The sequence below is a fragment of the Calonectris borealis genome, chromosome 2 (genome assembly GCF_964195595.1).
Source record: "Calonectris borealis chromosome 2, bCalBor7.hap1.2, whole genome shotgun sequence".
In the NCBI taxonomy this organism is placed as follows: domain Eukaryota; kingdom Metazoa; phylum Chordata; class Aves; order Procellariiformes; family Procellariidae; genus Calonectris; species Calonectris borealis.
The window spans coordinates 48,639,983-48,653,094 of NC_134313.1; the positions used below are offsets into that span (position 1 = coordinate 48,639,983).

The window sequence follows — 13,112 nt, forward strand, 5'->3', positions numbered from 1 at the left end:
CTCTATACCACTGTTTCCCCTTTCTTGTCTGTGATCTGGCCTGATGGACCCAAGCACTTGCTGAACCGTCCAGCCGTTCTGCTGACGTGTGCCTACCAGACAAGAGATGTTTAATAATGCAACACAACTCGACAGCACAGCATCCCGGGAACAGGACAAAAGGAAGACAAACAACCTGTTTGACAAGGATTGCCAATGTAGCAAAATTGGCTACACAGATTTTTCTTATTCTTGGCCAAAAAAAAAAAAATTGTTTCAAATCAGGAGACCTCAGTACAAGAATCCGGGCCAATGCTTGGTAGTCCCCAACATCTTCAGGAAGGTACACACTTGTGGAGCTATGGGTCATCTTGAAACCAGTAACAAAAAGGTATTAACATACCTTCAACAGTAACTTACTCGAAAATGTCTTCAACAGCGATTTACTGAGCTTATTCCACAGCTAGAGAGTGAGCCCCACTAAGTTATTATACTTTTTTTTTTAAACAGAAGATGAGTGTGTGCAAAATGTCTCAAAAACCTGCATTATGAATGAAACAAATTATGAAATAGATTAGAACGCATTAAGCACTACTGCTCTAAGTACGAACCTGCTGCAGCATTGCTACGTCAAACTGACAAAAAAATCCAGAAACTAAGTCCAAAAAAAGCCTTGAAAAAGCAGAGAATGTGAATGAGCACCATTAAATGGATACAGAATTCTCAATCTGTACAAGAAAATTGATGTTTTCTGTCTAGTCACTGTCAGAAAAAACGAGGTAACGATGTATTTGAATTCTAAATCATGCCCATCGGACAACTTTTCATAATCATTTTATTCTCTTAGTTCTCCCATTTTTTAAGTAGGATGTGAAATCCCACAAGACCAGATTCTGGCAAAGGCCAGAGAAGTCCTAGCTCCTATGGGTAATGAAAGTTAGCAAGCAATTTTATTGATTTCACAAAACTAAAACTAATTTGGGGCATGTGACTTATTTTCAAGTCTAAACAGACAAGGTGACCTTGAGGCCCTTTCCAACTTCATCTCCTATAATTATCGGTTCTATGATTATTGATGTATAGCTCTAATCAAGATGCTTTTACCGCTCTAAACACCGAATTCCAAAGAGGTTCTTGTTGGTCTTACATGTCTAGAATTTCTAAATGACAGAAATGCCAAATGAGATGAAAAAAGCTGGTGTGATCAGAGAGTGTGATAATTTTGAGATAGCTGCCAGAATCTTGATCCAGAAGAATGACAGCAGGCTATGGCCAATAAGGGTCTATTTTTCCCATTACCCTTGGTAGGAAATATCGGCAGATAGGGGTAGTGACATGGAATGTCACATGCTTCTCTGATACAGCAATGCCAATAGATATCCCAGCAGCTGGTGGATCACTGGGAATTTTGAGGCATAAAAAGAATTAACATTTATCCAGAAATAGACATCAATAGATGTATTGAAACATCTGGATGTGGAATTTGTTCAGTTAAAATTGATGGAACTGAAAGAAAAATAACTGAAATAGAAAGTTATCACTTAATGAAGGATGAAGTTAATACTTTGGCAATACAATGATAGCGGTAGAGCCTCATCTTTATAAAGAAGTTCATGTCGCAAAGGCAAGAAAAAAATCATTTGGGACATGAAGATTGACTGTGATTTACTAGACTCTGTAGACATTTCACACGGCATCTCATCAACTATAGTGAATCATTACACATAGTTAGGCAAGTTCTCAAGGCTGCTAAGAATCAGCTGAAATGGAGTAAAACTTTGACCTTCAAAAGGTTGATGTACGCTTTGGTTAAGGCTCTTTTCCCTCTCTAGACATCAAGTTATACAGGAAGCTAACCAGGATAAAGCAATATAAACCCTGACTAGAATGACTACTTCACTAAATTCCTGATCCTGTCTATACTTAATGAAGATCACAACAACAAAGAGAGAAAATAGCTTCGGCAATAAGTTCTCCAAACCAAATAAAAGAATCACAGAATCATTAAGGTTGGAAAAGACCTCTCAGATCATCGAGTCCAACCACCAACTCAATACCACCATGCCTACTAAACCAGGTCCCTAAGCGTGTCATCTACATGTCTTTTACATACTTCCAGGGATGGTGACTCAACCTCTTCTCTGGGCAGCCTGTTCCAAGGCCTGACCACTCTTTCAGTAAAGAAATTTCTCCTAATGTCCAATCTAAAACTCCCTTGGTGCAACTTGAGGCCATTTCCTCTCGTCCTATCATTAGTTACTTGGCAGAAGAGACCAACACCCACCTCACTACAACCTCCTTTCAGGTAGTTGTGGAGCACGATAAGGTCCCCCCTCAGCCTCCTCTTCTCCAGGCTAAACAACCCCAGTTCCCTCAGCCGCTCCTCATAAGACTTGTGTTCCAGGCCCTTCACCAGCTTCGTTGCCCTCCTCTGGACACGCTCCAGCACCTCCATGTCTTTCTTGTACTGAGGGGCCCAAAACTGAACACAGTATTCGAGGTGCGGCCTCACCAGTGCCGAGTACAGGGGCACGATCACCTCCCTACTCCTGCTGGCCACACTGTTTCTGATACAGGCCAGGATGCCATTGGCCTTCTTGGCCACCTGGGCACACTGCCGGCTCATGTTCAGCTGGCTGTCAACCAGCACCCCCAGGTCCTTTTCCTCCGGGCAGCTTTCCAGCCACTCTTCCCCAAGCCTGTAGCGTTGCCTGGGGTTGTTGTGGCCCAAGTGCAGGACCCGGCACTTGGCCTTGTTAAACCTCGTACAGTTGGCCTCAGCCCATTGATCCAGCCTGTCCAGGCCCCTCTGCAGAGCCTTCCTACCCTCCAGCAGATCAACACTCCCACCCAACTTGGTGTCAACTGCAAACTTACTGAGGGAGCACTCGATCCCCTCATCCAGATCATTGATAAAGATACTGAACAAGACCGGCCCCAAAACTGAGCCCTGGGGAACACTGCTCATGACCGGCCGCCAACTGGATTTATCTCCATTGACCACAACTCTCTGGGCTCGGCTGTCCAGCCAGTTTTTTTACCCAGCGAAGAGTGTACCTGTCTAAGTCGTGAGCGGCAAGCTTCTCTAGGAGAATGCCGTGGGAGACAGTGTCAAAGGCTTTACTGAAGTCTAGGTAAACCACATCCACAGCCTTTCCCTCATCCACTAAGCAGGTCACCTGGTCATAGAAGGCGATCAGGTTGGTCAAGCAGCACCTGCCTTCCGTGAACCCGTGCTGGCTGGGCCTGATCCCCTGGTTGTCCCGGACATGGCTCTAGCTCAAGATGTTTGTCTGTCAGGGAACACTTTTGAAGTTGTAGTTGTTTAGAAAATGTTGTTATCTGTAAGTCAGACTATGCTCTATAGGATGCTACTGTCACCCAGAGGTTAATGATCTCTAGAGTTGAGCCTCTACAAGCAGTGAGGAGATTCTCATCATCACAGGCTTGGCTAGACCAATCTATGTATATAGGAGGGCAAGTTTTAAAACAAAGTATGTAATGTGTGCCTTCTAAATAAATTACTTTCTGATGCTCCAAAATCATGAACAATAATCTAGGACATGACCTGGAATGTCTTCTACAGAGAACTATAGCCCAATCCTCTTAACGAGTCTGTGAATGCCCCTGATGATTCCAGAGAAACAGACTGAACTGTGGTTGCCAATCCTGATAATGTTGTCAGACAGAAACTAAACTCAATGCTACACTACAAAACAAGTCTCCTCAGACACCTGAGATACAGGATGCCACATCAGACTCAGAACCTGCAATGTAACAGCTGGATCCCATTTGTTAAAAACCTCACCTAAAAGGTCCTCCAATATTGAGGAAAGCCACATACCAGGGCCCACACAGACTTTGTCCTGCTGAGCTCAAGCCATTAAAGAGAGCTGAACTCTTAACATTCAGATCCTTCCCAGTTTCCTGTTCCAGTGTCAGAAACACCAGAGTTTGTGTAGACCAAAGTGAATAGTGCTGCTCCAGACCCCTCCAACACTAAGTGCAGTCCCCAACGCGAATCAGTGCACTGACACCAAAGAGGCTCTAGGAAGAAGGCATGCACTGATTCAGATGGCTTATTAACTGTCTCCTAATACTCATGATGTCTGTACTAAAGTACTATAGTCATAAATGAATATATTTAGGTAGTGGTCTGCTTAAGGTATGATATTCAGAAAGACGTAGGTCATCCCTTCAAACCAAGATTAGCTGCAGGTAAGAAGGTACCTCTCTACCCTTTTTACATTCCCAGCAGGTACATCTCCTCCCAAGAAAGTAACTCCAGCAATAGGATACTATCTAGCAGGACTTCACAAAGACAGAGCAGCCTCAGAGGGCCAGTACATCAATGATTTGGGTTTCTTTGGGGAGGGTGACTGTCATTCAAAGTTGCTAAGAGATTAAATGGGCCACCTATGGCCAATCTGTTGTCCTTGAGCAGCATGGGGATTTGCTACCTGAACTAACAGGATGAGCAAATGGGCTGAACCAGGATGTGTTGCTTAGAGCTGGCTCTATTCCAGGTTGTTGTTCTGCCTTTGCATTGGAAGCTGACTGTTCCAGAGTGAAGACTAAGATATTTGATTCCTTCAGTCTGTAAGTTCCTCAAAAGGAGGATTTGGTCAGTTGCAACAGGAACTCATGGAAACATAATGAAATAATTTCCACAATCACATCTTCTCCCAGGTCTTGATAGCAGAAAAGGAGGCCACTATTTAGTTATTGTTATTTACAAGGAATGCCAAGATTATCATCATCACACCCAAGAAAAGGGAGAACATTTTGAAGCTTACAACATTAAAAAAACAAACAACAATTATTACTCCAAAGCCAAGAGGTCAAGTTTAGCAAATGACTCTCCAAGTGACTGTAATCCGCTGGTCACAGTATAAAGAACAAAGAAAGGCTCCAGCAGGAAGTACAGTGGTCCAGACTAGGATGCTGCAATGACATGGTTTGATCCAGGGAACTGGTGAACTGTGCTAGCAAATCCAAAGCAACCTAGTTGTGAAGGGTGGGTAGGGCCCTGGGTGTGGTTAGTGGAAACTACTTCACTGTGATTCCATCAGTTCCACATGCAACTGACCAATGACAGGAAAATATTGGTTCTTCTACAAAGAAAGGTAAGCCAGGAGCCATTGGAAGCATTGACTATAACAGTGAGCATTAAATCATACCTTAAGGCACTGAGAATGCCTTCACATTGTTGAATGCTCATATTTAGGTTCCTGTAAGGGTTTTCTCCTATGTTACCCTGCTTTGATAGAAATGTGACATTACTGAGAACAGATCCCATTCCTGGGTTGGGTTCCTGCCTTTCTAAAGGTCTGTGATGCCAAGGGTCACAGGGCTGCTCAAGATAAGAGTTAGAATCTCGTTCCTCTCAGTCTGCCCTAGAAGAATGCAAAAGGTGAGCTGAAATAGATTAAATTTATATTTTATCTGTAGATCACCTTTTAAAATAAAAAAATATTAAAACACACTAATTTTTGTATTATTTCATACTAACAAAATAAAATACTGACACTTAAAACACAACCACAGGAGGTTAGAAAAAAAAAAAAGTGCAGGTTCAACCTTGTCTAACAAGTGCAAAAATTACTTTGAATAAAACAAATTGGAGGAAACCCTAGAGCAAACCAAAATAAAATATAGCTCTTCAAAGCAGCATTGATTGTGGATCAAAGAAAAAGGCCATCAAAACTTCCCAAGCCACAATGTTTCTGCATGTTAGAAAAAGAATTAACTCAGAACAAATATGGAAATAAAAGTAGGTCTCTGTTAAGCCAACAACAAAGAAATCCTTAATACCATAAAACAAAGTTATGTCAAATCTCCCATTTTTAAAGATACATGAAGGTCCTTTCACACAATGCTTTAAAATGTTATTTATAGTAACAAAAGCGAAGACTTAAGATAAAAGTCAAAGGGATTATCATCAATGGTCTAGCTACACAGAAGTTACTCTTCTAATTTTTTGTTTCATTTGTGGTCTTCAAATATGAAGATGTAATGTAAAATACTTCCATACCACTATATGATCTGTTTCAACTACATTATCTTAGCAGACCAGATGAAGCAACAATCAGCTTTTGGACAGCCAGCCACATTAAACAGCAACATGCAAGCTAAAAATTCCAACGGGCTTTGGTTGCTTTTCAGCATCTGTTTCCTTAATTAATTAGTATAATTTTCTTAAAGTTTACAGGAGCAAGAGAACAACTCTTAATTAAGAGCTAGATCCTGTCTGGAGACTAGTGCAAGAAATACAAGAATTAAGGTATCGATATTACTCACCCAATATGCACGTCACCTGAACCATGAGGACTCTCCATAGCACCGCAAAGCACATAATCTTCAGTAACACAAGAAAACCTTTTCTTCAGAATGAAATTTGGAGAACAAAGAGAAAAAATACTGGAGAGGAGATCCTACACACGAATAACCCAACAAGCACTACTGTTCTCATTCTTGGGATTTTCTTCTGCTTTATTGTCAGCTAGTGGTAGAGACTTAACTGAACTGTGTTTCAAAACACCTCTTACAGGAAAGAGAGGAGGGCCATAATAAGGGCAAGCTATTCATAAAAAATCTTTTTAAAATGTTACCATAAATTATCACCCTTCATAGGCAGATGTTCTATGCTTCATGCATACATTGAGCTCTGCATTCCCAAAATAAGCAGCCTATACTCATTTTGTTCAGGCCTCTCTCGCCTTTCTATATCACAAATAACAAAGGATTGTGTCTAGCAGTCAAATGATAAAAGTTGGATCACTGCTACCTACTTAAAACTGTTATCAGTTCTTGTGTGACAGAGTATCCTTGGACACCTTTTGTTCTCAGTATTTTTCATTTCAATATTTTTTATGCAGTATCTTATGGCATGAAATTATTAAAAGGCAGAATTCACTATTTCAGGACATCAGCAACTCCTTGAGAGTCCTTGTGAGTTTTAAGAACAGCTGAAACTAAACGGATACAAGTTTTTTCCACTGAAAGGAATCATTACAAATTCTTTAAACTAGTGTTTAACCTTTCTATTCAATTTTTATGAGTTCCACGTATGACCAGAAAACAACAACACAGTTTCATCAAATGAGGATCAACTGAAAGAGTAAAGATAGAATGTTTCTCCTCCTTCCTTTAAAGATTTTCTTTTGTTCTCGTTCTTTTAAGTGTTCTGTCTTAGTCTATCAGACATAAAAAGCAGAAAACTGGTATGGAGATAATGCCCAGGTCGTACATAAGCATTGCTGTAGTGTGCTGCAAAATATAAAGTGAGTTGACATATCAGGTCTACATCACATATATGTCCTTTGGCAGGTTGTAAAGACAGGTTGCAATTTTGTCCATAAAAATGTGTGTTCTACAAAATGGGTTCTGTAACATGAACTGTTAGTGGTATGCCACCATTCCACTGATCCTGCACATGCGTTCATTTCTCAGGAATGCTTGTAAGCTGGGCTATGCCTTGCCCTAAGATAAGCAGACTTGCATGAGGGAGAAAGCAGTGTGTCACAGAGAGAGAGATTCAACTCTCTGCAGAGAGACTTCTTCCACAAAATGCAAGTTCCAATACAGGACATGCCAGTGGCTCCTGGTTTACTCCCTGTATCACATACACAGTATTTACAGCAAGAGCTGAATATAATGGGAGTCCTTTCCTGCTTACGTTTTAAAAATTAAGGGAACAGCTTGAAAAAACACTGCATTGCAGGAACTTAAGTTTTCAAAGACCCTTTAATCAAATACCAAAAAACAGTAAATGCAACACTGACTGTCAGTTTGGAGCCTCACCACTTAGACTTACACATTACAATATATTTTAAGACTGTCATGTAATATATTTTTCTAAAGTACTTCTGCATGTTTCATTGTGAATGTGGGAAATGGAGAGCTGTGTAATGATTTCAGGCTCGAGTCCAGTTTTTGTGCTCCTTTTTATCCATAACTATTACATGGTGCATTATGAGTTTCAATATAGATTGAATATAGAGACATGACCATATCCATTTCTCTCATAATTACTGTGAGAGAAATAGTAATAGAGAGTGAATGAGGAAAAAGTGTAGCCACAGAAGGAAGATGATTTTGTGACTATGAAACAGAACTACTATGGAGACACTGTTGGTATCATAACTGCCTCTCCCACAGATTTCCTGCACAGCTTTGAGTAAGGTACTTAATCTTTCCATGCCTCAACTCTGCATGGGTAAAGCAGAGGTCAAAATACTTAACTTCACAGGCATGTTATAAGTATAGAAACATTTACGTTTGGGAAGCTACTGGGTGTTGCTAATAATAGCTATGTATGTACAATAAAAGAAAAATATATTTTAGCACTGAGTTTGAAAGCTGTATAGAAAATGAAGTATGGCACCTCACATCAAACAAAGAAAATAAAATGAAAAATCAGCAGCTCTCGTGAGCGAACTTAAAGTACTTGGGAAACTAGCATGCAAGTATGTCATTTCAAGTCTAGATTGTAATATATGAACATGCACAACAGAGTGAAAAAGCAATGCCAGCAATGTTACCTCTGTCCTTTCATACTTTTTAGCACTTCATTTTGAAAGCCCAATATTGTTGTAATGTAAGAGCTTTTGTAGAAAATTTAACACCTAAATATCCATACATTTGCTGTATGTATTAATTCAACCTCTTGTTCCTAAAAATAATTCAGCAGCATACAATTTTACAACATATTGATCTAAGTAATTCACGAGTTGTTTTTTGTGAGTAGGTATCAATCACTTCATTGTTTACTTGGCGTTGGAAAGAAATTGATTTAATCAAACCTTGCAGTAATACGTTATTGATGTATCCCAAGAAAACGAAGTCATAATGAACTATCAGGGTCCTAACATAAAACACTGTAAGGAGTGGCAATTTTGGCTTCAATCTTTCATTCTGATTTGCAAACATATGTCACTGTACAAGCAAAGGCTGTTGCAAGACTGTAGTTGGTGTGAGCAGCACTATGTATCATTCACATAATAGACTTGGGACAAGCTCTCCATAACTGGGCAACCCCAGGAGGCTAGACAAAACCACACTGTGGACCTGGTGTATCTCCACCACTTATATACAGCAGTGTATCATTTTTACTCGATTTTAGCAAATCATGACCCTTCGAGTGGGAGCGTGAGGTGATATGACATCATGAAAATAAGAGAGAGTCTTAGTCCTTCTCCTCAGCACTGGCTCAGCCTTTGTTCTGCAGAGGCTTTAAACTTTTCCATATATTGGACCACATGGGAATAGCAATTTTACTCGATACACAATGAAATTCCTTTATGCACATTCGTCAAACAAAATACAGCTTACAGTGGCAACTGCAGCAGCAACTTGAAAGAGTAAAGTTAGAATAGCATTTGATGTATTTTATAGACTTCTGAATACATGTTGCCAGTTTAAAGCATGGAAGAACAAGTACTGTAGCAACACCCACTGCCAAAATTATTTTGGCAACGGTGAGTGTTTTACTGCAGTTAAACTTTTGTTACAATCGTGAGAAATACGAGAGCACACTAGCGACACTGCCATCAGAACATCTTCACTGAAGCCGCATTATTACAAAATGTTGTAGGATGTACAGTGAGCCATATCAGAATTTAGCACTGACCAAGCATAAAAGAATACCTCGGTACAGCTTACAGAGACATCTATAGGTAGTGCCTAATACTTTATAATTATTTATGTGGGAGAGGGAGGGTGAACTTCCTACGTAGGAATTCATACAACAAGGTGAAAACATTTTTACAAGAAATGAGCTTCACAACTAAACAAATAATAGTAATAAGATATCAATACCCATTACGAAGAACAGATGCACCATTAGCACAGACATGTTACTTAAGTAATTAAGTCTGTATCAGAGATGGATAAAGGATAAAATTGGTGTAGATACAAAAAGCAATATAACCAGCAGCCTGTCTTTCTAGCTTTGTCATCTTTCTACGCACTCAACTGAAGCTGAACCAGACACAACTTTGCAGAAGACACACATAAAGCGTGTACAACCATACATGCTGTATTGTGCATAACTGTTTGTTGTAAAATTCCTAGAATAGATAGAACCCATACATACTCTGAAACTGAAAAACAACATAAACAATGTGCTCTATTACACTTAGCAAACAATAATACGGAATCATGAAAACAGATACAGTAGGGTAAGGGAGACAGTTTCTTAATGAAGTGGGAATGGACTAGCTCTCCAGAGCCACAGAGCCTTTCCAGAAGTGGATTCGATTGCCCTGGATATTTCCCCGCTCATTGGGGGAAGTAGAGAGGGAGAAGGGAAATCCCAGAACAGAGTTCTCTCTAACGTCCTCACCCCTCACCCCAGTCCTCCTGTCCGCACTAAAGGGATGAAAAGGCAATTCCCAGATATTTCACTTTTCCCTAGAATTCAAAGGAGGGATTTTCTTGGGATATCTGATGCATGAACTTGCAGAGATATAAACAGTCCCTGGCTATTTACACACACACATGCAAAAGAAGAAAAGAATAGGCATTTCCTCACACATACACCGAAGAAGGGATGTAGCTATTTCTCCTCTCCAGGCGGGGACTGTACCTCCAGCTCCGGCTCACCCACGCCCGGAGCGGGCTGCCCCGGCACCGCCGGGGGGAGGCACCCCCTCACCAACAGCCCCCACCACACACACACAGAGGCACGCCCGAGCTCCCCTCACGCTGGGGCACCCCGGCCTCTCCCCTCACACACTAACTCGCACACGCACAAGCTCCCTCGCACTCTCCCTCCCTCCAACCCCTCGCACTCGCACCCTCCCTCTCACACACACACACTCCCGCGCAGGCACTCCCTCACACTCGCAGACACTCCCTCGCACACACACTCCTTCACGCTCCCTCACACACGCACGCTCTGTCTCTCGTTCTCCCTCTCACACGGAGTCCCTCACACACACTCATTCTCCCTCACACACAGTCTCTCGTTCTCTCTCTCCCCCCCTCCTTCTCTCCCTCCCTCACACGCACGCTCGCCCCAACGGCCCCAACCGCCGGCAACAAAGCGGCGGGCAGCGCGCCGGGCTGGCGGCGGCGGGACGCGCGCGGCGCGCGCGCGCACACACACACACACACACACACACGCATACACACACACAATGCTGCCGCGGCACCTACCAGGCGGGCAGCCTCGGCCCAGGTGCGGTCCTTCTTCTTCCTCTTGTCTTTCATGTTTGCATCTCATTGAGGTGGTTCTGGGGGGGGCGGGGGGAGGGCGGACCGGGGGGGCGGGGGGGCCCGGAGGGGTTCCGCACGGACAATGATACGGTGACACCGAGCTCTGGAGCCCCCGGGGCGGGAGGGGCGGGGGAGGAGGAGAAGAAGGAGGAGGAGGAGGAGGAGAAGGAGGAGGGGAGAGGGGGCCGGGCCGGCTCGGCTCCCCGCAGCGGCGGCAGCGGCGGCGGCACAGCTGACAGCTTGAGGGATGCTCCGCTACGCTCACAACAATGCACTATGACGTCACGCGGGGGAATGGCGCCCGCACCAAACATCCCCGCGGCGGCGGCGGCCGCCCTCGCGAGGAGGCCGCCCGAGAGCGCTCCCGCCGCCAAGCCTCGCGAGAGCGGCCGCGGCGCCGCTCTCCCCCCGGGCTGGGGGCGGTGGGGAGGGGAGCGCGAGGGGGGAAGGGTGGCCGGCGGGGCCGGACTACGACTCCCGTGGTGCAGCGCGGCGGGCGGGGCGTCTCCCCGGGGACGCGGCGCTGAGGGCGCTGCCGGGGCGGGGGCGGCGGCCGGTGGCCGCGCGGGTCGGCGTCGTCGGTTGTTAGTGTCGGCGCCGCGGCTGCGGTTGGGGCCCCCTCCCACGCGTCGCCCGCAGGCCGCTGCGTCCCCCCCCGTGTCACGCCGAACGCGCGTTCGGTAAACCCAGCCGAAAATAGGGCCCGGCCCTCCCCCGGCGTGCGACCTCCTCGCTGGCGCTTACCTACGGCTGGGGCAGCCCGCGGCCTCGGCGGGGCCGGGCCGGCGGCGGGCCGGCTGCGGCGGGCCGCGCTGAGGGGAGCGCCGCGGGGCGGCTGTCGCGGCTGCCGGCGCGGCCGTTCCCGCCTGTGCCCTCCTCGCTTCGTTTCGACCCGCGTGCCGAAATCTGACGAACCAAACCCCGGCCAAATGGGTGCCAGCTCGGAGGGATCCCGCGGTAGCGTTTTAACTCCTTTTCTTGTCGGAACAGGAAAGAACATCTTCTTGTTCCAGTGTAAACAAAGGAGTTGATGTGCTGCGCTCGTAAAACTGCTGAAGGATGTTTTCTTTTATTGGACGACCTAGGATTAAGATACCCATGAAATGCGAAGCAAGGGACTTGGCACTCCTTCCTGAGTTGCAGGATACTGTGATGTGGGTTTTCTCTCCTGTTTCCTCCCCTCCCCCTAATATTAAAGTATATTTGGAATACTCTTGAAATATATCTGGCGTTTGTTGTTCAGACTGAAATGAGTTAAAAATTATCCCGGCTTTTCTGTATCCATCTGTTTGGTCCTTGCTCCCTCCTTCCTCTCCCAGCAACACCCCTGTTCCGCCTTGCCTTCTTGCCTTTGGTGACATTAAACCTCATTTTCCCACAAGTGTACAGTTTACTGGGGAAAAAAATAAAATCACTCCCAGCTACCACAACGCTCAGGCTGTTTTATCTAGAAAAGGACCGGGGGCAGCCCTGAAGGAAGCAGAAGTGGCGACCTGATAGCATTCCCAAAACACTCTCGAAGAGTGCTCAGATGGTGTACAGTGTTCCGGCTGCAGACGCATCCGCCTCTTGCTCCTCATCTTTATGTTCTAATTGGAAATGATACATGGAAGATAGTTCTTCACCATGACACCTTTCCAGATTTCATAATTCATTCCCACTTAAATGAAAATAAAAACATTAACAAAACAAAGTTCTATTAAACAGCTGCTTCTAAATTTAGTTTTGATTCCAGGCTGTATAGTATTAAGAATTTGAGTACGCCTCAGAAGCGTTCTTGAGAAAAATGTTGTTGCAATTGGAATGTTTCAGGTTCAACAGTTAGGTTGTGTAAAAATTTTTACAATCATCCAGTTGTTGAAACTACATATCCCTTTGTTATTAATTGAATACCTTCTTTGTCACCTTAGTAA

General features: G+C 44.2%; 1 protein-coding gene and 1 long non-coding RNA gene across 2 annotated transcripts in view; one reads left to right on the plus strand and one right to left on the minus strand.

Moving 5' to 3' along the window:
- Window positions 1–11,522, minus strand: part of ASXL3 (ASXL transcriptional regulator 3) — a 135,077-nt gene extending 123,555 nt beyond the window's left edge. Inside the window, exon 1 of the mRNA XM_075141911.1 lies at window positions 11,140–11,522. Within this exon, the coding sequence (XP_074998012.1) occupies window positions 11,140–11,193 (54 nt within the window). The 5' untranslated portion in view covers window positions 11,194–11,522. The remainder of the gene's footprint in view (window positions 1–11,139) is intronic.
- On the plus strand, window positions 11,007–12,419 carry LOC142078795 (uncharacterized). Its single transcript, XR_012672349.1, has 2 exons — window positions 11,007–11,161; window positions 12,190–12,419. It is a non-coding gene; the product is annotated as an uncharacterized LOC142078795 (long non-coding RNA).
- Window positions 12,420–13,112: the final 693 nt, after the last annotated feature.